Source organism: Rhinatrema bivittatum, chromosome 3, assembly GCF_901001135.1.
Source record: "Rhinatrema bivittatum chromosome 3, aRhiBiv1.1, whole genome shotgun sequence".
NCBI lineage: Eukaryota > Metazoa > Chordata > Amphibia > Gymnophiona > Rhinatrematidae > Rhinatrema > Rhinatrema bivittatum.
The window spans coordinates 222,911,685-222,936,665 of record NC_042617.1 but is presented as its reverse complement, the minus strand read 5'-3'; the positions used below and the strand labels follow the sequence as shown (position 1 = coordinate 222,936,665).

General features: G+C 42.8%; 1 protein-coding gene across 4 annotated transcripts in view; it reads left to right on the top strand.

Annotated features, from left to right (window-relative positions):
• Positions 1–24,175, top strand: part of PGBD5 (piggyBac transposable element derived 5) — a 340,612-nt gene extending 316,437 nt beyond the window's left edge. For 2 of the 4 annotated variants that reach the window (XM_029594252.1, XM_029594256.1), the window contains exon 7: positions 8,039–8,918. In XM_029594252.1, coding sequence (XP_029450112.1) covers positions 8,039–8,234 — 196 coding nt within the window. In that variant the 3' untranslated portion in view covers positions 8,235–8,918. Of the gene's footprint in view, positions 1–8,038; positions 8,919–12,500 lie in introns of those variants that run through there. The other 2 variants (XM_029594253.1, XM_029594254.1) reach the window with 2 other exon arrangements.
• The last annotated feature ends 806 nt before the right edge of the window (positions 24,176–24,981 follow it).

The following is a 24,981-nucleotide window of genomic DNA, read 5'->3' as shown; positions in this document are numbered from 1 at the left end:
TTCCAGCGCCCTAGCACTTATAACTTGAAACTGCTATGTAGCCACGCTTCTGAGCCAGGCAGTCTGAGGACAAAAGACCAACTGTTGCTATCTAACCCTCTGCATATGGAAAGTTTATTAAACACTAAATAAACCTGAAAACACGCTAAATAAGTTACCATGAAGTATACTACACATAAGCTAAAAACCCCACAGCAAAATCAAAGTAAATAGGGCATTTTTATTTACAAATGGCCAAAGAAAAGCTAGCTGACTAACTAAAAATTATACTTACAAGTTAAGAATAAAAACTCACAGATCCGTCTGTTGCTGAACATCTCTTCCGGGAATTACTGCTGACTAATCAGCCATGCAGAAAATCTTCTGGGAATAACTATATTCGTCGGACTAGAGCCGGGTATCAATTCTGAATAATCAGACATCCAGACCTCTTGATCTGGGAAAACTTTCTTCGGACTGTGCCAATCTGTCCGGAAACTAGGATTGGGTATGAGCTGCCAGCAGCACACACACAACCATCCATACAATACAATGGACTCAGCCATTGTATTGTCCCTGTTTGGGCACCAAAACTGTTATATTAATTGACATTAGAAGCAGCTTAACTGTGCTGTTCCAATAATACAGAGGTCCAGTACCAAGTTTTAATCAGAACAAATTTAAGTTTATTAATATTGAAAGCCAATCATATGACACCTCTGGGAGACAGAGCGAGAGAATGCTCTCCTGCGTGTCTGTCTCCACGTTTTTAAGTGAGGGCTGACTTTTTATAGATAAAACATACAATGATCCCTAATAGGACTGCATAGAGTATCAGGTACCACGTGTGTCCACATCAGACAACCTATGTCTAAGCTTCCCTGGTCCCGCCTCCCACCTTAAGATCCAATTAGGCCTAATGACAACCCACGTGTCTATTGATTGCTGTCAATCAGTCTAATGATTCTTTTGTTCTGTCACTCGTTCCAGGCCTTTAATCAGACTCCTAATCTTATGGGGGTATACAGTTACCCTGGGCCTCTTAGGCAGAGCAGGAGTCTGTGAGACCAAGGCTTGGTCCATGTGTTCGTTGCGACCTCATGACCCCCCATCATATCTGGCTAGGTCTGAATTCATTCCAGATGTCTCCCAGCAGCCATTCACTCTTGGGTCAATCTGAGTTTCTTGTATGCCAGAAGTTTGAGTTAGGCTGAGGTAGCAAAGAATTCTGGGTTAAGCTGAGTGAACCAAAGTCCTGAGCCAAAGTCTTCATGTTAGACTGCCCATATATCAGATGTGGCGACTAGAATTGTACACAGTATTCAAGGTGCTGTCTCACCATGGAGTGATACAGAGGCATTATGACATTTTCCGTTTTATTCACCATTCCCTTTCTAATAATTCCCAACATTCTGTTTGCTTTTTTGACTGCTGCAGCACACTGAACCCGATGATTTCAATGTGTTATCCACTATGACGCCTAGATCCCTTTCTTGGGTTGTAGCACCTAATATGGAACCTAACATTGTGTAACTATAGCATGGGTTATTTTTCCCTATATGCATCACCTTGCACTTATCCACATTAAATTTCATCTGCCATTTTGATGCCCAATTTTCCAGTTCTCAAGGTCATCCTGCAATTTATCACAATCTGCTTGTGATTTAAATACTCTGAACAATTTTGTATCATCTGCAAATTTGATTATCTCACTCATCATATTTCTTTCCAGATCATTTATAAATATATTGAAAAGTAAGGGTCCCAATACAGATCCCTGAGGCACTCCATTGCCCATTACCTTCCACAGAGAAAATTGTCCATTTAATCCTACTCTCTGTTTCCTGTCTTTTAGCCAGTTTGCAATCCACGAAAGGACATCGCCACCTATCCCATGACTTTTTACTTTTCCTAGGAACCTCTCATGAGGAACTTTGTCAAACGCCTTCTGAAAATCCAAGTATACTACATCTACCAGTTCACCTTTATCCACATGTTTATTAACTCCTTCAAAAAAGTGAAGCAGATTTGTGAGGCAAGACTTGCCCTGGGTAAAGCCATGCTGACTTTGTTCCATTAAACCATGTCTTTCTATATGTTCTGTGATTTTGATGTTTAGAACACTTTCCACTATTTTTCCTGGCACTGAAGTCAGGCTAACCGGTCTGTAGTTTCCCAGATCGCCCCTGGAGCCCTTTTTAAATATTGGGGTTTACATTTGCTATCCTCCAGTCTTCAGGTACAATGGATGATTTTAATGATAGGTTACAAATTTTTACTAATAGGTCTGAAATTTCATTTTTTAGTTCCTTCAGAACTCTGGGGTATATACCATTCGGTCCAGGTGATTTACTACTCTTCAGTTTGAAAATCAGGTCTACCGCATCTTCTAGGTTCACCGTGATTTGATTCAGTCCATCTGAATCATTACCCATGAAAACCTTCTCCAGTATGGGTACCTCCACAACATCCTCTTCAGTAAACACCGAAGCAAAGAAATAATTTAATCTTTCCGCGATGGCCTTATCTTCTCTAAGTGCCCCTTTAACCCCTCGATCATCTAATGGTCCAACTGACTCCCTCACAGGCTTTCTGCTTCGGATATATTTAAAATTTTTTACTGTGAGTTTTTGCCTCTACGGCCAACTTCTTTTCAAATTCTCTCATAGCCTGTCTTATACATGTCTTACATTCAAAGCTCTAAAGACATCACATAGTTACTTAGGCGAATGTTGTTCTGAATGTTACTTAGTTTGAGCTTAGATCCTGAGACTTCCATGCAACAATGGCAAATTTACCCCAATGAGGCCCAGTTTCAAATTACTTCTTCATCAGGGGAAGCCACTTGACCGCTGCACATCTCAGCTCTCCACCATCATATGTTTGAGTCCATCAATTAATCTAAAAATGCTCGCAACGCGCTGCCCGTTATACTCAAAAAACATGGCAAACCTAAGTTCCCCTGTTCAGTGTCCTTCTTTAAAGGTACTCCATCACATGACATTAGACATGACGTAAATGATTCCTATGTAGCTACATTTAGAGATCTGGTACTGTGTGACATTGAGAAATGTGAGATTTCTACTAATAAGGTTTTCTGTAATCTCCCTGCTATTCAACGTGAAGTGTTACAGTCTTTGATTAGCTGTGACAATTTTGTGATCAAACCCGCTGATAAGGGGGGTGCGATCGTCATACAAGACAGATTGACATATGAATCAAGAATGTTAGATCATCTTAACAACACTGCTATATACAGTATTTTACATGAGGATCCAACAATGAGTGTGAGAGATCAAATTAAGGACATTGTTGCATCTTGTGGTGTTCCGCAGCCGGGGAAGGCCACGACCGCAGTCCCCTACCTTGCCCGCAGTGGTGAACCGCCAAGGGAGCCCTGGGGGAAGGTCCTGACATCAGGCCCGTCACTCCGGCATGGGCCGCGGTGCTGATCGCTACAGGAGGAGCCGTCCCTGCTCCCCCCTCACGGCGTCCAGCAGCGCCTCTCCTCTGCGGGGAAAATCCAAGATGGCCGCCGTCATCTTTAGGCACGAGGCCGCGCCTCCTAGACAGATTTAAAGGAACCTGATCCCTTTAACTACCTGCAGCTGTTCTGTATTAGCTAGAGCAGGGGAAGTATAAAGGCAGACTTCCTCTGCTCATTCCTTGACTTGGCAATGTCCTCCAACGCTGTCTAGTCTGCTTGCTTCGGTGAGTTCTTTGAGCTTGGATTCTTGTTCCTGTTTCGTCTTGGTGTTCCTGGTTCCTGACTTCGGATTGGCTTGCGGTGATTCTCTGGTTCCTGACTTCAGTTGACTTGCGGTGACTTTCTGGTTCCTGACTTCAGATTGGCAAGCGGTGATTCTCCGGTGTGTGACTTCAGACTGGTAAGCGACGACCCTCTGGCACTTGACCTTGAACCTCCTCTCGACCACCATCTCCAAGGGTCCACCTAAGTCCCAGCGGCCCGGGTCCCTACATGCTCCTCCCAGGGGGACCACGGGCTTCCAGGATGAAGTTCCAGTTAGCCCTTGCATCGACCTTGATTCCTTGACCTCTCCAAGGTCCACGTAAGTCCCAGCAGTTTGGGTTCCTACGGGCTCCTCCTGGGGGAACCGCGGACTTCCAGTGGTGAAGGCACAGCTCCTCTTCTCGACTCTTCCTCCGCCTCCTCCGTTGCCTCAGTCTCCAGTGCCAAGGGTCAGCTGGTCACATCTTCTGTCCTCCCTCACCACCCGATGGGAGAACTTTTGGATCTTCCTCCTAAGGTATTCCATCCTCCCGTCGGCCCAAGGGTCCACTACCCGAGCACTACACATCTACTAGATGTCTAACAGAGAAAGAAAAAAATTTTCTCATTGCTGATCATCCGAAGATACCAGTAATATACGGTCTCCCTAAAATACATAAGGATATGATGAATCCACCCATCCGTCCAATCGTGTCCTTGAGGGGCTCGGTTCTTGAACCACCAGCAATTTCTTTGGACACGTTTTTGCAGCCTTTGGTCCAAATGAAACCTTCATATTTGAAGGATACGATCCAATTTCTGAATAAATCAACAGAGATTCAGTTAGGCGAAGTTCCAATATTATTGGTGACTATTTATTTATTATTATTTATTTATTTGAGGTTTCTTATATACCGAGGCACGTTTGAAACAAACATCACCTCGGTTCACAATATAACATAACTTAGCAACCAGCTTTACAATATTAACATTAACAGGGAGAGGGTTAACATGGGACGATACATGAATTATATACAGGAATAATATACAAATGTACATGTTAATTTTAACAAATGAGTTAGATAAGGCAGTGAAGGTATTTGGGGGAAAGTAGTGGAGGGAGGGGATGAGGAAGAGAATCCTACAGGGGTGGGGGGTAGGGAAGGGGGGGAGAGGTAGGGGATTGGTCGGGCGGTCAAGAAGTATCTTTGGTGAGAGATAGTTCGTTAGTCAGGGATCTTTGGTGAGAGATAGTTCGTTAGTCAGGGACTAACGAACTATCTCTCGAACATAACGAACATAACATAACGAACATAGTCAGGGACTATGGATATTGACTCATTGTATACATGTATACCACAACAAGCGGCAGTGGACATTGTTAAGGAATCATTCGAATTTCATCAAGGTCCAACTAGGATTAAGGCTGATTTGTTGAACACGCTTACTGAATTGGTTATATTTAATAACTATTTCAGTTTTAATGGAAAGTATTATCATCAAAACCATGGGATACCTATGGGCTCGTCAGTAGCCCCGGCTGTTGCAAATTTATATGTGGCATATTTTGAGGAGAAATTCATTTATGAGTCCCAATGGTGGTCTAAGATTGCAACCTGGTACTGTTATATTGATGATATCTTCGTCATTTGGAAGGATTCAAAAGAAACTTTAGACGAGTTCATGACATTGGTCAATGCTGTGGATCCAAAAAGTTCACTTACCAATGCAGTGCTTCAAAGATTGTGTATTTGGATGTGGTGGTAGAGATTTGGGATTGCCAAATAATTACGATGGTAAACAGGAAACCAATGGACAAAAATAACTTGTTGAGGTACCACAGTCATCATTCAACAGCCTTTAAGAAGGGGTTGCCTGTATCTCAATTTTTCAGGATCAAACGAATATGTTCTTCTAAGAATGAATTTGAAGTACAGGCAGCATTATTGATGAAGAGGTTCAGAGATCGAGGATATCCTGCTAAGGTTAACCGACAGGCTTATAAGAGATCAAAATATAGTGACCGAACACAATTGTTGAAATATCAAGAACGAAAAGAACAAGAACGCCTGGTTTTTGTATTACAACAGAGCACTTCAACTCCAGCTGTGATTAAAGCGGTTAAAAGACATTGGCATGTTTTGGAGCTGCACAGTGGGGTAGATTTTAAAAGGATTACGCACATAAGTTATGCACATAACCCTTTTAAAAACCCCCTACGCATGCCGAGCCTATTTTGCATAGGCTCGGCGGCGCGCGCAAGCCCCGGGACGCGCGTAAGTGTGGTGCTTCGCTAGGGGGCATGTTGGGGGGGCGGCGCGACGTTCGGGGCGTTCCTTGGGGTGTGTCGGGAACATGATGCCGACCCAGGGGCGTTCCGGGGCACGGCTGAGGCCTCCGGAACAGCCCCCAGGTCAGGTGATGGCGCGCCAGCAGCCCGCTGGCAGGCGTAACTTTTCAAACAAAGGTAGAGGGGGTTTAGGTAGGGCCGGGGGGGTGGGTTAGGTAGGGGAAGGGAGGGGAAGGTGCGGGGGGGGTAGAAGGAAAGATCCCTCCGAGGCCGCTCCAATTTCGGAGCGGCCTCGGAGGGAACGGGCAGCGCACGCCAGGCTCGGCGCGCGCAAGGTGCACAAATGTGCATCCCCTTGCGCGCGCTGACCCCGGATTTTTGTTTGCGCCTGGTGCGCAAACAAAAGTACGTGTGCACGCTGTTTTTTAAAATGTACCCCAGTGTATTTAAGGATTTGCCATTGTTTGCAACATGTCGCAGTTCTAATATGCGTGATAAGATTGTCCAGGCTATTTTGACAAATAGAGATCAGCAGTCTGTAAATATAGGAGGACATAAGAAATGTGGAGTCTGTTCGGTGTGTGTAAACACAATTGAAGGGGATTCTTGGGTTGACATAAACACTGGATATATATAGTAAAACGAAGATTTTTGACAAATTATTCTACAAATAATGTGGTATATGCAATCATATGTGACTGTCCTAAGGTTTATGTGGGGCGAAGGAGTAGAGCCATCAAGATTCGCCTGATGGAACACAGATCCAGAATCAACAACGGAGTGCTGACGGCCCCATTGGTGAGCCATTGCGTGGAGCATGGCCATACATTTGAGGATCTACAGTGGACAGTCATTGAGAAAGTAGCAAGTAATACAACATTTGGGAACATGGCATCATTATTAAATTCTGGATCTACAAGTTAAAAACTGAAGCACCGGTTGGATTAAAAGATCAGATTGATTGGTTTTTGCTCCTTTAAATTTGATTTAAAGGGCAGGCTGAATTTCATTTACGTCATGTCTAATGTCATATGATGGAGTCCCTTTAAAGAAGGACGCCGAGCAGGGGAACTTAGGTTCGCCATGTTTTTTAGTATAACGGGCATCGCGTTGCAAGCATTTTTAGATTAATTGATGGACTCAAACAGATGATGGTGGAGAGCTGAGATGTGCAGCAGTCAAGTGGCTTCCCCTGATGAAGAAGTAATTCGAAACTGGGCCTCGTTGGGGTAAATTTGCCAGTGTTGTATGGAAGTCTCAGGATCTAAGCTCAAGCTAAGTAACATTCAGAACAACATTCGCCTAAGTAACTATTTGATGTCTTTAGAGCTTTGAATGTTCAACTAGTGAACTGTTCCTATCTTTGTTTTAAACTTTTCATATTTTTACCAAAAAAATTTTTGAACACATAAAAACAAAAAATCTTTTTTGAGAAAAATAATAAAAGGGCTATAGGGTGGACGGTGGTGTTCATGATTAAAAATAGTTAAGGTTCACCGGGATGGTGCCCCGAAATTTTATGAAACATCTCCTTACACTCTTTAAAAAAAATTTTGGGTGTGAAAAGCGAGTTTGAAGTTGATTTTTAAATCATTGATTATTTTTGGTAAATATTTTGAAAGAGGTTAAGATACAATAACATTTAAAAGACAGCATATGTAAGAAATCATTTAATGTGGGTTGTGCAGTGCAATTGAAAATTATCCTGGCAAACTCCCTGCTTACCTTTTTATTTGTGTGGGGAGCTTTTTTGAGAAAATGTTCATGCATACATTTCAAAATCGAAATGTATTTGCATAAATCCCATCCTGCCTATACACCACCCCCAGAATGCTTCTCCACTATGCCATAAAATTTTGTGTGTACAGGGTACAGAAAGCCTTTTTGAAAATTATCCTCCCTATGTCTTCTTTTCTTATCTTTTCTGCCTTTTATATTTAATCTCAAATGATATTACAAAATTGTGTAATGTCCATATATATTATTAAGTCTGTCTTGCCATTCTTTTTTAAAGTTAACTTTTTCCCATTTTGTTACAGGTACTTCATTTCTCATAAACCAAACAAGACTTGGCAGCAAGTATTCTGGTTTTCTGTCAGCATTGCTATAAATAATGCATACATTCTCTACAAAATGTCAGATGCTTACCACGTGAAACGGTACAGCCGGGCACAGTTTGGGGAGAGACTGGTACGGGAGCTGCTAGGTTTGGAAGAGCGCTCACCTTCCCATTGATGCACAGCTTCTCCTGGCTTTGGTGGGTGAAGGATGATGAAAATACCATAGCTCTGGAACCTCAGTCAGGGATCATGGCACCGTTGCTGCTGTACAGAAAAATGACATGTGAATTTTTGGAATGGGGTAGGGCAACAAGAGACTATTAAATAGTTCTAGCTAGAAGTAAAAGTCCTAAAAAGAGAGCATCATAAGTGCTTAAAAAGTGCAAGTAACTTAAAAAAAAACTGGATTAAATTGTTTGCTACTTGTACTGCAAGTAATATTGGTTGAGCAAATCATGGTAAAGTGGTGCAGCATAAAATTTGCCTGATGTAATGAAAAGTATTGGGCATAAGATTAGCCAATGTAGCAACCCTAGGGGGGCCTAGAAGTTATATAACTATGGGATATGTAATATACTTGCAGTGCATATTTTGTGGAAAATGCTTGTTTAATTCTATGATTAGAAATGCTTTTAAGAAGTTAAATATGAATTTGGTATTTGTTTGTTTGGAATGAACATCTAGTGAACTTTGTTCATGTTTCAAATTTAAACCATGAGAAAGGAAAGGTGTCAGATTTTGAGAATACTCTGCCAGATTAATTTTTTTCACTCAGTCATGATGTAGAAATTTAGGTATCGCTGGAGAGAAAAACACAAACCTAGTGAGAAATGGAAACATAAAATGTCTAAAAATGGTCGCACTTTTTCCCATGGCTTTATTTCATATGACTTAGGTAAAGCTTTATCTCTTACTAGCGGTACCCGGCCACGCGTTGCAGTGGCAGAGTCAGGTTCTTTAACCTCCCTCCCCCTTCCCCTTGCTCATTTACCTCAGTCACTCATCCTCCTCCCCCTTGGTCACTCACTCCCCCTTCCCTCCCCTGTCCCCACTCCAACTCTCTCCCCTCACACTCACCTCTCCCCTCATTCTCCCTCCCCTGACATTCACCTCCCCCCTCATTCTCCCTCCCCTCACTGTCACCTCCCCCCGCCTACCTCCTACCCTTCAGATCAGAAAACCTTTGTCTTTCTATTTCTGTGGGAACCACCCCACCCCAAACCCCCCCCCCAATCCCAACCCTTTAAATCAAATAATAACCCCCCACCCTCCTGCCCCTCCCAAGACCTGGGAAATTAAAATTGTTGGTGCTACATGTGATCTGTCCCTGGGCGTCTGTGCGCGTTATGTAGCCAAATAGGGGAGTGCCTAACCAAATTTGCACTTCCAAATTTGTTTTGTGGTCTGGGGAGGGCTATTTTGGTGCGTTCCCGAGATTGTGCAAGTTTAGTGTATGTATTTGTGTGTGAACCTCCCCGTCCCCCAAAAAACAACCCTATGAGAAAAGTTCTCTTAAACTAACCACCCCATACTCTCCTGCCCCCTCCCCCAGCCCTGCGAAAAACAGTAGCCCACCCCCCTGCCCTCCCCAGAGTTGCTGAATGAATGAAATCTGCCCCCCTCGTGACCCCTCCCCAAGATGTTCGCAATAAATTCATTACCACCCCCAACCCTCCAGACCCCCGAGACCTGATAAAAATGACAGTCGGTGGAGTGGGCGTTCAGGAGCGGTCCGGGAGCGATGTATTGGCGTTGGTCCATCGGCTGTGAGCACTGAAATGGGTTCCGACGGCCCTTTGCCCTTACTATGTCAGTGGGGTGGAGCAATGGCAGCGGTAGGTCCTCTGACATAATAAGGGCAAAGGTCCGCCGGCTGCCAGTCCTGAAAATGGCGCCGAGGGGCCATCGCCCTTACTATGCCACATGGCATAGTAAGGGCCATTGCGTGGAGCATGGCCATACATTTGAGGATCTACAGTGGACAGTCATTGAGAAAGTAGCAAGTAATACAACGTTTGGGAACATGGCATCGTTATTAAATTACAGGGAGCAGTTCTGGATCTACAAGTTAAAAACTGAAGCACCGGTTGGATTAAACGATCAGATTGATTGGTTTTCGCTCCTTTAAATTTGATTTAAAGGGCAGGCTGAATTTCATTTACATCATGTGTAATGTCATATGATGGAGTCCCTTTAAAGAAGGACGCCGAGCAGGGGAACTTAGGTTCGCCATGTTTTTTAGTATAACGGGCATCGCGTTGCAAGCATTTTTAGATTAATTGATGGACTCAAACAGATGATGGTGGAGAGCTGAGATGTGCAGCAGTCAAGTGGCTTCCCCTGATAAAGAAGTAATTCGAAACTGGGCCTCGTTGGGGTAAATTTGCCATTGTTGTATGGAAGTCTCAGGATCTAAGCTCAAGCTAAGTAACATTCAGAACAACATTCGCCTAAGTAACTATTTGATGTCTTTAGAGCTTTGAATGTTCAACTAGTGAACTGTTCCTATCTTTGTTTTAAACTTTTCATATTTTTACCAAAAATTTTTTTGAACACATAAAAACAAAAAATCTTTTTTGATAAAAATAATAAAAGGGCTATAGGGTGGAAGGTGGTGTTCATGATTAAAAATAGTTAAGGTACACCGGGATGGTGCCCCGAAATTTTATGAAACATCTCCTTACACTCTTTAAAAAAAGTTTTGGGTGTGAAAAGCGAGTTTGAAGTTGATTTTTAAATCATTGATTATTTTTGGTAAATATTTTGAAAGAGGTTAAGATACAATAAAATTTAAAAGACAGCACATGTCTTTTAAATATGCCATTGGTGTCCCCGAGTGGCATAGTAAGGGAAAGGGCCATCGGCGCGATGTTGATTGCTGGCAGCCGACAGCCATAGTGCAGGAGATGTGTCCCGGACCAGTCCTGGCCCTCCGCTGGAGCCTCCCAAACTTCTGTCAGGTTTTGTGTGTGTTGTGAGGGCCTGGGAAGTAAATAAATCTGGCATGTGTGTGGGGGGTGTGAGGAGGGTGGTTTTGTGTGTGTTGGGAGGCTGTGGGAAGTAAATCAATTTGGCATGTGTGGGGGGGTGTGAGGAGGGTGGTGGGTGTATTTTATCTGTAAAGGAAATAGTTATCTTCCTGCGAAAAAAGTGCGTGAATGTGTTAAAATGGAAGTGAAACGTGGACCTGGACTGGCGAAATGATTAGTGTAGCGTGTGTTAGTGTAAGGTGTAACAGATGGCGCTGACGTCCAGCAGATGTCGCTGTTTTCTCAAAAAAATGTTTAAACCTATTTTACCTGTCACAGGTGTGACATATCTGTAATGTAAGTACAGAAGAACCTTCCTGTATGCGAAATGAAGGTTGTGTCCAAATTTGAAAGCAATCGGTTCAGTGGTTTCTGAGATTAGCGATTTTGTCCAAACTATTTAACATTTTTATTTATATAGATTATGCCTACATATAGGACCCTTGACACTAATGGAGAAATCTAATTGGTTTATAGTGCTCATACTGGTGTGCACATAGGGGTAGATTTTCAAAGGGTTACACGCATAACCCCCGAAAACCTACCCCTGTGCGCGCTGAGCTTATTTTGCATAGGCTCGGCGGCGCGCGCAAGCCCTGGGACACGCATATGTCCCAGGGCTTTAAAAAATGGGCGGGGCGGGGGCGTGGCGGCGGTTCGGGGGCGGGCTAGAATCCTCCTGCACAGCGGCCTGTGCCGGGGGGATGGCGAGCCAGCGCACACAAGTTACGCCTGCCAGAGGCAGGCTTAACTCAACGAAATAAAGTGGGGGGGGAATTTAGGTAGGGCTGGGGGGTGGGTTAGATAGGGGAAGGGAGGGAAAGGTGGGGGGGACAAAAAAAATGTTCCCTCCAAGGCCGCTTCGATTTCGGAGTGGCCTTGGAGGGAATGGGGAAAGCCATCGGGCCTCCCCTAGGGCTCGGCACACGCAAGGTGCACAAGTGTGCACCCCCTTGCACGCGGCAGCGCGTGCATGTTATAAAATCGGGTGTACATTTGTGTGCGCCAGGTAGCGCGCGCGTAATATAAAAAATCTGCCCCATAATATCTAGGATGGTAACTTTAAAACTGGCGCATGGGCACACATCTGCACAAGTTCGTCAGCCTGCACCCAGAGAGGCAGCTATTTTATAGATATGCATGTATGTTATAAAATAGCCTGGCCACAAGCACAAGTATGACTAATTTTACGTGGATGCATACAAAAGTCTCTTCTACCACTTAAGCGGGGAAATTTTAAAAGGCATACATGCCAATGCCATTTACCAGTTCCTCTTCAGTTCACCCAGTTAACAGTTAAGTCCTCCAAAGCCCCCTGGTTTGATAGCCTGTACACTCCCCAGATACGCAAGACCTTTTACACCTCTCCTTAATGATTTGTTAAATTATTTTTATTTTCGCCATATCCATAGCAGAAGAAAGGTTATGCGGAAGAGGAGCTCAGCGCACATTGGATTGCATAAGTATTTACGTGCAAATTCTGATTCAAGCCTCGAAATGACCAGAACATGCTTATGCCCCGCTCCTTTTTGAGGTTCCAATGTGTATGTGCTGCGGGAGAAATGCGAGTATCCAGGCAGCTTTTAAAATCCTCTCTGCATGCGCCAGCCCAACATATTCATGCATTACCTAATTAATGTGCGCGTTGGGCTTATAAAATTCACCTTTAAGTGCATAGACATATTTTTTAATTGTTTTTTTCCCTTCTAGCCATTTCATAATTGCAGTAATATTCTGAAAGATTACATGTTTATTGCAAGATTATTCCGAAGAGATCTACATTGTGATTGCCTGTGAGGTTGTTTTGAGATGTCATGGCAAATCTGATTATTGTAAGTAAAAGCACTTGTGTGACATCTCAAAAATAAAAATTAAACTTAAAAATTGGATCCCTGTTATAACAGCACATTCCAGATTTATTGGGACAAGGCAAAACCTCTTGGGTGTTTGAGTGACTTGGATTCTAGTCTGCATCTCAGATTGATTCTAAGACAGTCATTGTAAGGAGGTGATGTATTGTAATCCTGGACAGTATTGTATCACAAACCAATTATATCATTTAGAAAACTATGTACCGAACCATTATGACACTTGTGTAAATTAATATATTTCAGCATCCTTATTTTATGTGCCCTATTGTAAACCGTTGTGACGGATCCTTCTTAACGACGGTATAGAAAAGATTTAAATAAATACATTCTTATTTTTATATGATTGCACTTATTATTTAATAGAAAGCATCCAAAATTGCTGTCTCACAAATTCATGGAGGCATGGTAATTGGGAGGGAAATAATGGAAATCCAGGAACTTGCAAGATAATTATAAAAAAAAAAAGAAATTGCCTAACTACTTTGCACCTGTAAAATATAGGGTGAGTTTTTAAAGAGGTGCGCATGCACAAAATAGCAGATTCACATGCAAGTTGCATTTATTCGCACTAGAACTATTTTACAAACCTCATACGTACACATGCAAGTACTGGTGTGTGAATAATTTAGCTTGTGTAAAAAAGGACAGATTAGGGGTGATTTAGAGGCGTTCTGGGGTGGGGCCAACATTTATACACAAAATTGCGATTTTATAACCTGAGAATGCAGCACGTTTACATTTGTTACCTGCGCAGATTTATTTCTGCTATTTATCAGATGTAAAAATAAAACTCTTTATAGCCAAATACTGACAGGGTGAAGGGCCTAGGTAAACTGAGGGAAGTGCAGACTTAAGAATCAAGGGGGTCTTGATGACATAGAGAGAGACTGGGCAAACTTGTGGACAAACTGGTAAAACTGGGAATTTCCTTCATGTGCACATATTAGAAAATATTCTCACTTAAGCATGTAAAAGCCAACAAGTCCAAAGGAAATAATGCAAATAACCCTCATATAACTGCTTAAACTTAGGAGCACAAATCCACTCTAATAGGTGTATTTTATAAAATGCGCACACTATTGCACAGATGATATAAAATTTATGTGCATATGGGCATGCACCCGCATACACACATATATGGGAGTATGCACGCTCGTTTTAAATGTACTTGAAATTATACTTACTTATGTCCCGGATAAAAATAGTTGTGCTGTCATTCAACACATCTGCTTTTAGCCATGACCACAGAGGGAAACAACCAAATCTCATTTTTACATACATATTTGAATTATTGCACACAATAGCAATAATAGTGATGTTCAAGAAGGTATTTCTTGGCTATCAATTCCTGGGTAAGAAATGCTCGAGTCCAAGGCAAAACTATAAGCTAATTACCCACTATGGAATGCAGTCTTTTAGGTTATTATCACTATTGTATTTATTTATTTATTGGTATTCATAGGCTTTTAATACTGAAGCTCACAGCAGCTTACAATTCAAACATACACAATAAAAACACATGAAAAAAAAATGTAAGATAGGACCAATAAAATCATAAACTGAATAAAATCAGGAACTGAATAAAGATCTGAATAAAATCAGGAACTGAATGTTTACTAATCTCATAACCTATCTTATATGATTTATATGTAGTTAATTCCTATCTCTATTCTTCCTAGCTACTATAGCTCCCTAGTTCAATCCCTTTGTTATATTGTAACTTTGCTTGTTTCGGCCTTCTTGTTTGGTTACTCTGTTTTATCCCCTGGTTCCATGTAAACCGGCCTGATATGAATCCCATTCATGAAGTCCGGTATAGAAATATTTTAAATAAATAAATGAAATAAAATAATAAAAACATAAAAAGTAAAATAAAATCTAATAAAACAATCAGCATCACTAAAATACAATCTAAAAAGGAGATCAGCAGGCTAAACCTGAATCAAATATCAGATATAAAATTAGCCACAAGCCTATTTAAATAAAAATGTTTTTAAAGCAATTTTGGATCTAGACACCCTATTCCAGAGGGAGTGTATCTGGGCACCCTGTTCCAGAGGGAGTGTATTCCAAAAAGTAGGTGCTGTGATTTAAAATGTGCATTCCCTAGTTTCACATAACCTAACTTGTCTTACAGAAGGGACATCAGGCAATGCCATGTGAGAAGACTCAAAGCTCTTGTTGGGTTATATATCTGCAACATTGTGTTAGCCCAAGGTAAAAAATTGATGGCCAGAATTTTGTGTGTTAACATGGCCACTTTATACTTAATCCTACACTGAACAGGAAGCCAGTGGAGGTCAGCAAAGGCAAGGGAAATATGGTCAGTTTTACTGCAGCCAGTGATCAGTTGCACTGCAGAATTCTGCAACAAGGGTTAAGGCTTAGTCGAGGAAAATGGAAGTACAATATAAAGTGAATTGCAGTCAATAGGCTTCAACAACTGCCTGAAAATTACCAATAGTAGTAGCTAGCACCAATTTGTAAAACCCCGCTTGAACCACTGATCTGATTTGAGGAATATCAACCCCTCCTCCCCTAATTCCTGCCTCTGCAAACTTTCAAATAAAATAAAACTAAAAAAATTAATTTTAAAGACTAGTCTATTTATGGTAACAGTCCTGGCAAGTGGAATAATGGACCCTGGAAGTAAACAAAATATTGTATGTCGGCCAGACAACACAGAATTCTTGTTCTATATCGTTATTAAATTTTCTTAATTGCCTAAGAGAAGATACTAAGCGATATACATAGTAAAACATATATAATTAAATATAAAATAAAATAAAAAATACAAAAAATAAAATTAGCATAAAATTAAAATACATACAACCTGAAAACAATGCAGTCAGCCCAGCCTGATGGCGTTGTATATAAAAATAAATACAAAGGGGGGCGCTATTCGCGGCGTATGCGTGTGCACATGTGATGGCTCGGCTCCGCGAACCCTCCCGCCAAAAGACCTCAAAACTTGCTGTTTTACGCTTTAAAACTCGGCGAAAACCACCGACAAAGTGAGTGTGTACCTCTGGTCGTGCGGTGTGATGGCTAGCAAGCGCAAATTGACTGATCTGCGGCAATTTTCTTATGATAAGCTGTCGGGAGATGCAGGGCAAGATGGCGCCGCGGCCGAGAGCCACGACCCGCGCGACCAGGGAGCGGACGCCGAGCAGTCCGTGGATACTAGCCTGACAACCTCACAGTTTGATCCCGCGGAGGTTCTTACCCGCTCTGAAGCCCGGAATTGGTTTTTAGAAATTCGGGCCGATCTTAAGCAGCACCGGGACGCGCTAATGGCGTCCATGGCAGATCTGAAGGAGGACCTGGCTGCCCTGGGGAATAGGGTGGACGAGGCTGAGACTAGGCTAGATGGCCATGGAGAGTCTATCAATTCCCTGATATCACAGAACACAATTTACTCCTCAGACTTACTTACCCTGCAAAATAAGGTGGAGGATCTTGAAAACAGAAGCCGGCGCAATAATCTGCGTATCAGAGGCGTACCAGAGCTTCCAGAATATGCAGGGGCAGCGGAGACAGCAGTCCAAATCTGCACTTTCATCCTACAACAAGCACCGGAGGGGGAGGTGTCGGACCTCACCAGTGGAGCTGCTATACAATTTGAAAGAGCGCACAGAGCGCTGGGGCCCAGAGTGGATCAGAGGCCCAGGGATCTAGTGCTGTGCTTTACCAGCTTTCCTCTCAAGGAAAAGATCTACAATACAGCCAGGAATTTGAAAGAAATCAAATGGCAAAATCATCATATATCTATATTCCAGGACTTATCACCAGCACACTGAAGAAAAGATATGAACTGTGGGAAGTTACAGCGCAGCTGCGTGAGAGGAACATCCGCTATCGATGGACATATCCCTTTGGACTCTCCTTTCAGGTCCAGGGTGCGGGTTATAAAATTACTTCCTTAGAGGAAGCTCCAGGAGTATTCTCCAAGGCTCAGCTACCGGTACACTTCCAACATTCAAATCCAAGGCAACCACAACATCGGAGGGACGAGGTGCCCAGATGGCAGAGGACAGAAAAAGGAGGAAGACGACTGAGGAGGCAACTGGGACTACATGGCGCCGCTGCGCCAGACAAGGGATGACTTTTCCAGCTTCTCTCCCTTTATCAGGCAGTATTGGATTTTTTCATATAACTCGAGTGAGGGTGTGGTACATGTAGCCGCTTTATTTGGATTGAAGGGAATCCTATGCGGCTCTCATGGGTCCCGTTCCTTTCAAGTCCATGGGTCCTGAGTTGTATTATTATTGCTGAGTTTATGTTATATTTTGGTCTTTTAATGTTTATCACTTGCTTCTGGTTCATTAGGCGGGGGGGAGGGAGCTGTGGGGGGCAGGGCACATCTCGCATGCACTACAACAGTCCTCCAATGGTGGAGTATCCATATACGAGGGAGTGGGATACTATTGGATTTTTTGGGGACCACACTGGTATTTTTTGGTTACCTGAAGCGGTGGGGGTAGCTGCGTATGCGGGTGGTTACGAGTGTTGGATAGGGGAGGGGCCCTTTTTCGGCGGGATGGTATCAAACTATGGAGCTGCACGGTTTCAGATGATGGTGGTTGGCGAGGGGGGTGGTAGACCCCTCACATTTGATGAGGAGTATGGCAACTAAACTGTTATCCCTCAATGTAAAGGGGATCAACACGCCACGTAAGCGTACCCTATTACAGAGGGAATTCCTTAGGCAAGGGGCGGGAATAGTCTTTATACAGGAAATGCACATTAGGAAACATCACCAAAAGTTATTGCACTTTCCGCAGTACCCAGATGCACTATGGGCAGCCAGTACAAAAACTTCTAAATATGCTGGGGTGGGTATACTTTTTGTGTCCTCTTTTGCGCACGAGGAGTTGTTTCATATCTGTGATCCCCGGGGGAGATTTGTGTTGGTTAAGATATGTGTGGGCAAGCAGGTTTTCACACTGGTTAATGTATATTTTCCTAATGCTCATAAAACTCAATTTATTCGGGAGTTCCGAGACTTACTGCACAGGCATGTAGAAGGGGAACTTATCATCGGGGGAGACTTCAACTTTGTTCAGGTGCTATTGTTAGACTTCAGTTCCGGGAAGATTTCTGACCCCCAATCTAGGCACAGATGGAGTGAGATTATGGAGGACTGGAGCCTCGTGGATATCTGGAGGGCTAGATACCCAAAATCCAGGGCCTATACTTTCTACTCACATGTCCATAGCACATACACACGAATAGACTGCTTCTTCATATCCAAGACATTACAGAACTCCATTATCCAAACTGACATTGACAACATCACCTGGTCGGACCATGCACCGGTTTGGCTGGTGTGTAATTTTAGAGATATGGACAAGGGATTTAGACCTTGGCGTCTCAATGACTGCTTGCTTAAAGACACTGCCTTTATAGGTCAACTGGACACCACGTTGAAAGATTACTTTCAGACTAACCAAACGGAGGATATGTCCCCGCTGGTTGTGTGGGAATGTTCCAAGGCAGTGGTCCGGGGGGTGTGCATTGCCCGGGCTGCGCATTGTAATCGAGAAAGGGAGAGTCAAAGGCAAGCTTGGCTGCAGGAATTGACTAAATTGACCCAAACTCACAGTCGAACCAAATCAGGTGTTGTCTACCGACAAATTTTAACCCTTAAAGACAAATTACGGGCATTGGATGACGCAGCAGTCAGTCACCAATTAATGCTTCTCAAGCACCAGTTTTATAAGGGAGGGAACAAGGCAGGAAAGTATCTGGCCAGGCAGTTAAAAGCGGCTCAATCTAGAACGACCATACCCAAGATACAGAAGGCCCCAGGGAATATGCTTACCGTGTCAGAGGAAATCAGGGAGGCCTTCACTGCCTTTTACTCTACCCTGTACACGCAGGACTCCAACATTAGGGAGGCGGAAATAGAGCGTTACTTAAATACGGTCCAGTTGCTGGTACTCAGTGAGCGTTGGCAACATATGTTAGATAAACCATTAGAAGTCGGGGAAGTTCTGGCTGCCATTAAGCAACTTAAACCTGGCAAAGCACCCGGCTTAGATGGATTCACGGGAGGGTACTATCGTAAATTTGCTTCCCATCTAGCTGGCCCAATGACAGAGGCTTTTAATTCTCTCCTTGAGGGTAAAACCTTAACGACCGAATCCAACACTGCTGGAATTACCGTTCTGGCGAAACCAGGGAGGGACCCTACTAAATGTAGCTCGTACCGCCCCATTTCGTTAATCAATATTGATTTGAAAATACTGGCCAGAGTTTTAGCGGCTAGGCTTAATGGGGTGCTTCCTGAACTGATCCATAACGATCAAGTGGGTTTTGTCCCGGGTCGCTTAGCGGCCGACAATGTACGGCGGATAGTTAACCTTGTCGATTTAGTACATCAGCAGCAAACCCCAGCGGTGCTGTTAGCTTTAGATGCAGAAAAAGCATTTGATCTTGTCCATTGGGGGGTTTTGTTTAAAGTCTTGGGCAAAATGGGCTTTGGGAATGCTTTTATGATGTGGATACGGAAGCTTTACGAGGCTCCCATGGCCAGGGTTAAGGTTAATGGTGGCTATGGGCCTCCCTTTGATATACAGCGGGGAACGAGGCAGGGTTGCCCATTGTCACCTCTGCTATTCGCATTGTTCCTTGAACCCTTTGCTACTAGGTTACGTGAGGCCGGGAATATTAAAGGGATCTGGGGTGGCAACGTTCAATCTAAAATATCACTCTTTGTCGATGATGTTATGATGACTCTCTCTGACCCTGAAGCATCACTGCAAGGAGTAATGGTAGAGCTACAGGGCTTCTCGGCGGTTTCCGGGATGCGCATCAATTATGACAAATCGGAAATACTCAATTTGACCCTCTCGCCTAATGTAGCGCATGACCTTAAAAACCAATTTCCTTTTCTGTGGGCTCCCTCTTTTGAAATATCTTGGTGTTAAGATTGGACCACACGTCCGCCAATTGTTTGCTCTAAATTATAGTCCCCTGGTGACTACTATTCGAGAGAACTTAAGAAGATGGGATCGACAGATATTCTCCTGGATGGGTCGTTTGGCCATTATTAAAATGAATGTCCTCCCTCGTTTCCTGTACTTCTTCACCACTATCCCTCTCAGTTTACCCTCTACCTTGCTCAAACAATGGCAGCATCTAATCTGTGGCTTTATTTGGCGGAAACGCCCTCCCAGGGTGGCGAGGTCTATCTTGTACTTACCTAAAGCTAGGGGAGGTTTACATCTACCTAACTTACTATGGTATTACTATGCGGCGCATTTGCGCGCCCTGGTGGCCCTCCATGGATCTAGGTATATTCCTCAGTGGGTGAGACTTGAGCAAGGGTTGATAGGCTCTTTTCCTATTACGGCGTTGCCGTGGCAACCTAGTGCCACGTGGGGCAAATTTGAATATTACCCATTTGCTTTGCGTACTACAATGCAGATATGGCACCGTTGGAAATCTAAATTGGTAGGCCCTGAACACCATTCCTTGTTAACCCACTTATTTACCAATACTGTAGTGCCCAGCTCAGAGCGCTCCGCAGGCCATGCAGAGTGGCGGAGGTCTGGGGTCATACGCTTGAAACATATGTTACAACAGGGTAAGGTGCTCTCCAGAACGCAACTCAGCGATATGCACCCTGGTAGCACTTTGGATTTTCTATTGTATGCTAGGATATCGTCCTTCCTTCATACTGGTATACGAAGAGGCACCTTGAGGTCTAAAAACACTCTATTTGAAACTCTTTGCCAGCATGCCTCGTTCATAAAGGGGATTATATCCAAAGTCTATACAATGTTTAATAATATAACGCAGGTGGTCCACAAATATAGGGCATTATGGGATTTAGACTTCCCGGGATGCTTGGATGACAAGGACTGGGATATTATTTATACTATAGCTGGCAAATGTTCGATATCTGCGGATCTACAAGAGAACTGTTACAAAATGCTTTATCGCTGGCATTATACACCCCAAGCTTTACACAGATTCTACCCCCATATTTCAGATTGCTGCTGGAGAGGTTGTGGGGACCAGGGTACATATCTACATATATGGTGGTCCTGTCCCAGAATTCAGGGTTATTGGCAGGGATTGTTTCAATGGATCTCCCAGATGTTAAATGTGCCTTGCGTGGCACAGCCCTGGCATATCTTATTAGGTGCGCCTATGCCTGAACAAAGTACAACAACTCAGAAGTTGGTTTTGCAAATCTTTATTGCAGCTCGGACAGAGTTGGCTATAAACTGGAAACAAATTACAATCCCTACTCTTGCGGCGGTACAGCATCGCCTTTTCTCACTATACCAACTGGGCAGACTTACTGCTGTCCACCAGAATCGTTTACCTTCTTTTCAGGCTATCTGGGGTCCACTGGTATGCGACTTTCAAAAACTACAATATGTGGTTACGTGGTAGACGATAACTGGCACCATCCATTTCAGGCTATCTGGGGTCCACTGGTATTTATTGGTCCACTGGTTATTATGATCATAATAACACCTGAGGCTTATAGCTCCCGCAGCGTCCAGCTCACTCGCTAGATGATGGTTCCAGTTATCGTCTACCACGTAACCACATATTGTAGTTTTTGAAAGTCGCATACCAGTGTGGGGTGGGTTGGGGGGGGGGTTTTCTATGGTTCATATGTTTATTATGTTCAATCGGGGCATTGGCCTTCTCAGTTTAATTTCCAAATGCAGTTTGCTACTGTTTACGCTGCTGTAACTTTCTTGTCTTCTAGCAATGCTGTACTGCACTGGCATGGTTATTTCGTTATTGTTTGTTATCCATTCTATTGTACCACATGTTTTGTCACTATGGTATTTTGATGGCAGCCTGTAAATTGCATATTGGTGTTTCTTGTGGCCTGCAAATAAAAACAGATTATACACAAAAAAAAATAAATAAATACAAAAACAACAGCATACCTTACAGCCAAACTTGTTTCATAACATTCTGGCATTCTAGGCCATTGCTTCTCAACCCAGTCCTGTGCTTACATTGTTTGCAAATCTATCTCATGCATATTCATTGTAGATAATCTGAAAAACCTGACTGGCTAGGTGTGTCCAAAAAAGCACTATTCTAGGCAACTCACATAATCCCTTCTGATCAGGGCATTTGTTGACAGTTTTTATCCTTTCAGAAGATGTTTGGCCAAGATGAGGAGACTAGCTTTAAATGCCTTGTCAAGAGAATACTAGTACTCATATAAAGATTTTTTCTTGGTGGGCGGGGGTTGTGATATTTTTTTTTTAAGAGCCTGATTTTAAACAATCAAGGGGGGCAAGATGGTGTGAACCAGACCTAGAAACTGCTCTCTGTTTTCTTCTCCTTTTCCCTTGAATTATGCTTTTTAAATGAAAGGTGAAGGTGTGTGTTTCCCATCTGACACTCACCTTCTGGCAGCAACCTCGGGAGTAGCTAGCCCTGTTGTGTTATCAGGTGAGGTAGCACTCATTTTGCTTGGGGAAGTCTCGAGTCTCCTAGATCTTTGGCTCCCGTTGGCTCCTGGAATCACTGTTTCTCTACTGGTGACCCTGGCACCATGTGATAACGTCTCATTGGCGCCAGGGAGTTTTTCATATTACCAACTAAGCTGGCCATGGTAACCTTAGAAGCCATATGGGACCTGATTGTAGGATTCAGTTGTTCTATGAAGGAATACAATGCAAAAATTGACCATCTTTCAACTAAAGTTGACACTGGGGGGAATAAATATTTGTTTATTTATTTGTTTGTTTGTTTTCATATACCGACATTCAACATATGTTATCACATCGGTTTACATAGAACAAGCTGAAAAAAATTACAGTGCAATAGGGAGTGGTAAATGGGAGAGTAAAACAGGGGGAGAGAGATTTAATTGATAGATAAGGCAAATAAAGAAAAATATAAGAATCAAATATATCAGGTAACGAAAAATTTGAGGGGGTTTCTCTTATGGACATTTAGGTATATAAAGGATAGGCATTCTGTGTAATTTTATTAATATAGGATTGATGTAGGAGTGCGTTAGATAGGGGTGGATTGGCGATTGGGTATATCGTGGAGGAGATGGGTTGGTGAGAGTAATAGAGGGTTAGTGGGTTAGTGAGGGGGTGAAAACGAAAGGACAATAAGATAGGGGTGGGTGTGGATGAGTTGAGTGGTGATTTTTCTCATTATGTTGTGAATGCCTTTTTGAAGAGCCATGTTTTTAGTTTCTTTTTTAAAGTTTGTGATGTCGGTTCAAGTCTTAGATCGGTGGGGAGGGTATTCCGTAGGGGGTCCAGCTATTGAGAAAGCGCGTTCTCTGATTGAGTTGTGGTGGGTTAATTTTGGGGAGAGAGTTGTGTGAAGACAAGTGTTTGTGGAGCGTAGATTTCTTTGTGGGATTTGGAAGTGAAGTACTATATTCATCCATTCCGTTTTGTTGTTATATAATGCTTTGTGGATGAGGAATAAGGTTTTATATTGAATTCTGTAGGGGATCGGTAACCAATGTAGCTCCTTGAGAATTGGGGTGATGTGGTCAGATCTTTTTGCTGTTGGTGAGTGATCTTGCCGCTGCATTTTGTAGAAGTTGAAGTGGTTTAATAGTGGAAGTTGGTAGACCGAGGAGTATTGCAATGCAATAGTCTAGTTTGGAAAACAGGAGGGCTTGTAATGCTATTCGATAGTCCTGAGGGTGTAGGAGAGGCTTAATCCTCTTTAGGACTTGGAGTTTGTAGAATCCTTTTATTGTGTTATTGATATGCTTGTTAAGGTTTAGTTTAGAGTCTAATGTGATTCCTAGATCTTTTGCAGTGAGGATAATTTCTTTGTTTGTTATGTAGTTATTGAGTTGAGGGTCAGGTATGGGTGAGGTTTTGTTGCATATGTAGAGTATTTCTGTTTTGTTGTGGTTGAGGGTGAGGGCCATTTGTATTAGAAGATGTTGGATTGCATATAAACAGCTTAGTGATTTAAAAGCCCAAGTTTCGGCTTCTGAGACTGCTATCATCAAAATTTAGTCCTTTAATGTGAAGGTGGTTAAAGATGCAAATAATTTTTCTCACAGATTGGAATTTCTGGCATCTAAAACTTCGTTTCCAGGATTTCCCAAAGGTAGAGGGGGACGATCCCTATCTTACCCTGAGGAAATATTTCCTTAAAATTCTTCAGTTTGATGCTGAAAAAGTTCCTTCAATAAATAAGATGTTTTTGCTTCCGGTGATTAATAAAGCGAGATCTGAACTTCACCTTGTTGATGTTTTTTTTTTAAATTTAACTGAATTTTTGGAAGATTCCAATGCTGATATATAAGAGCATTCCACCCTTCTTGTTTCCTTTATATCTAAATAATAATTAATAGGGTCATTCATCAAAATACGTTATGGCGTTAACGTGTTAATGCATGCGCGAATGCAAATTTTTAGAAGGGGTAGGATCAGGAGGAGTTTGGGTGGGATTTATGAAAATGAGGGGCAATGTCGCACCAGGTGATAGCATATCACATGCCATTTCAAGGTTTTAATGCCGGAAATAACTACACCTTTTTTCCTGGCATTAAGCTGAGCAATATGCCCAGAATGGCCGTAACGCAATTCGCAATGAATTTTTAGAATTGCATTTTGGCCATTTCTGGCTTTGGGAAGGGAGAGGGGAGAGGAGAGAGAGAGAGCACATCTCTGGGAAGGCGCTCACAGTGTGCAACTATTTATATCTCTATAGGAGGGCCATCTAATAGGTTGAGGTGAGGTGGTGGTGGTGGTTTAGGGGCCAGTTTCTCATGTAGATTGAAGTACGAACAGCACAGTACAACTCGGTGAAGATTTGACATCATTTGAAGTGAGGAAAGTCTTACAAAGATGAAATTTCATTCTATGTTATCTCACCCTAGCTTGATAGTACCCTGTTTTAGAGACTCTCTCTCTCTCTCTCTCTTTTTTGGTGAGATGATTCGAATGCTTCCTGACTTCACTCATTCCACACAAGAGAGTCAGAAAGATTTTCTTGCTCTTAGGCCTCAGGCTATGTATTTGAGGTGTTCTTTAGTGCTTAGATA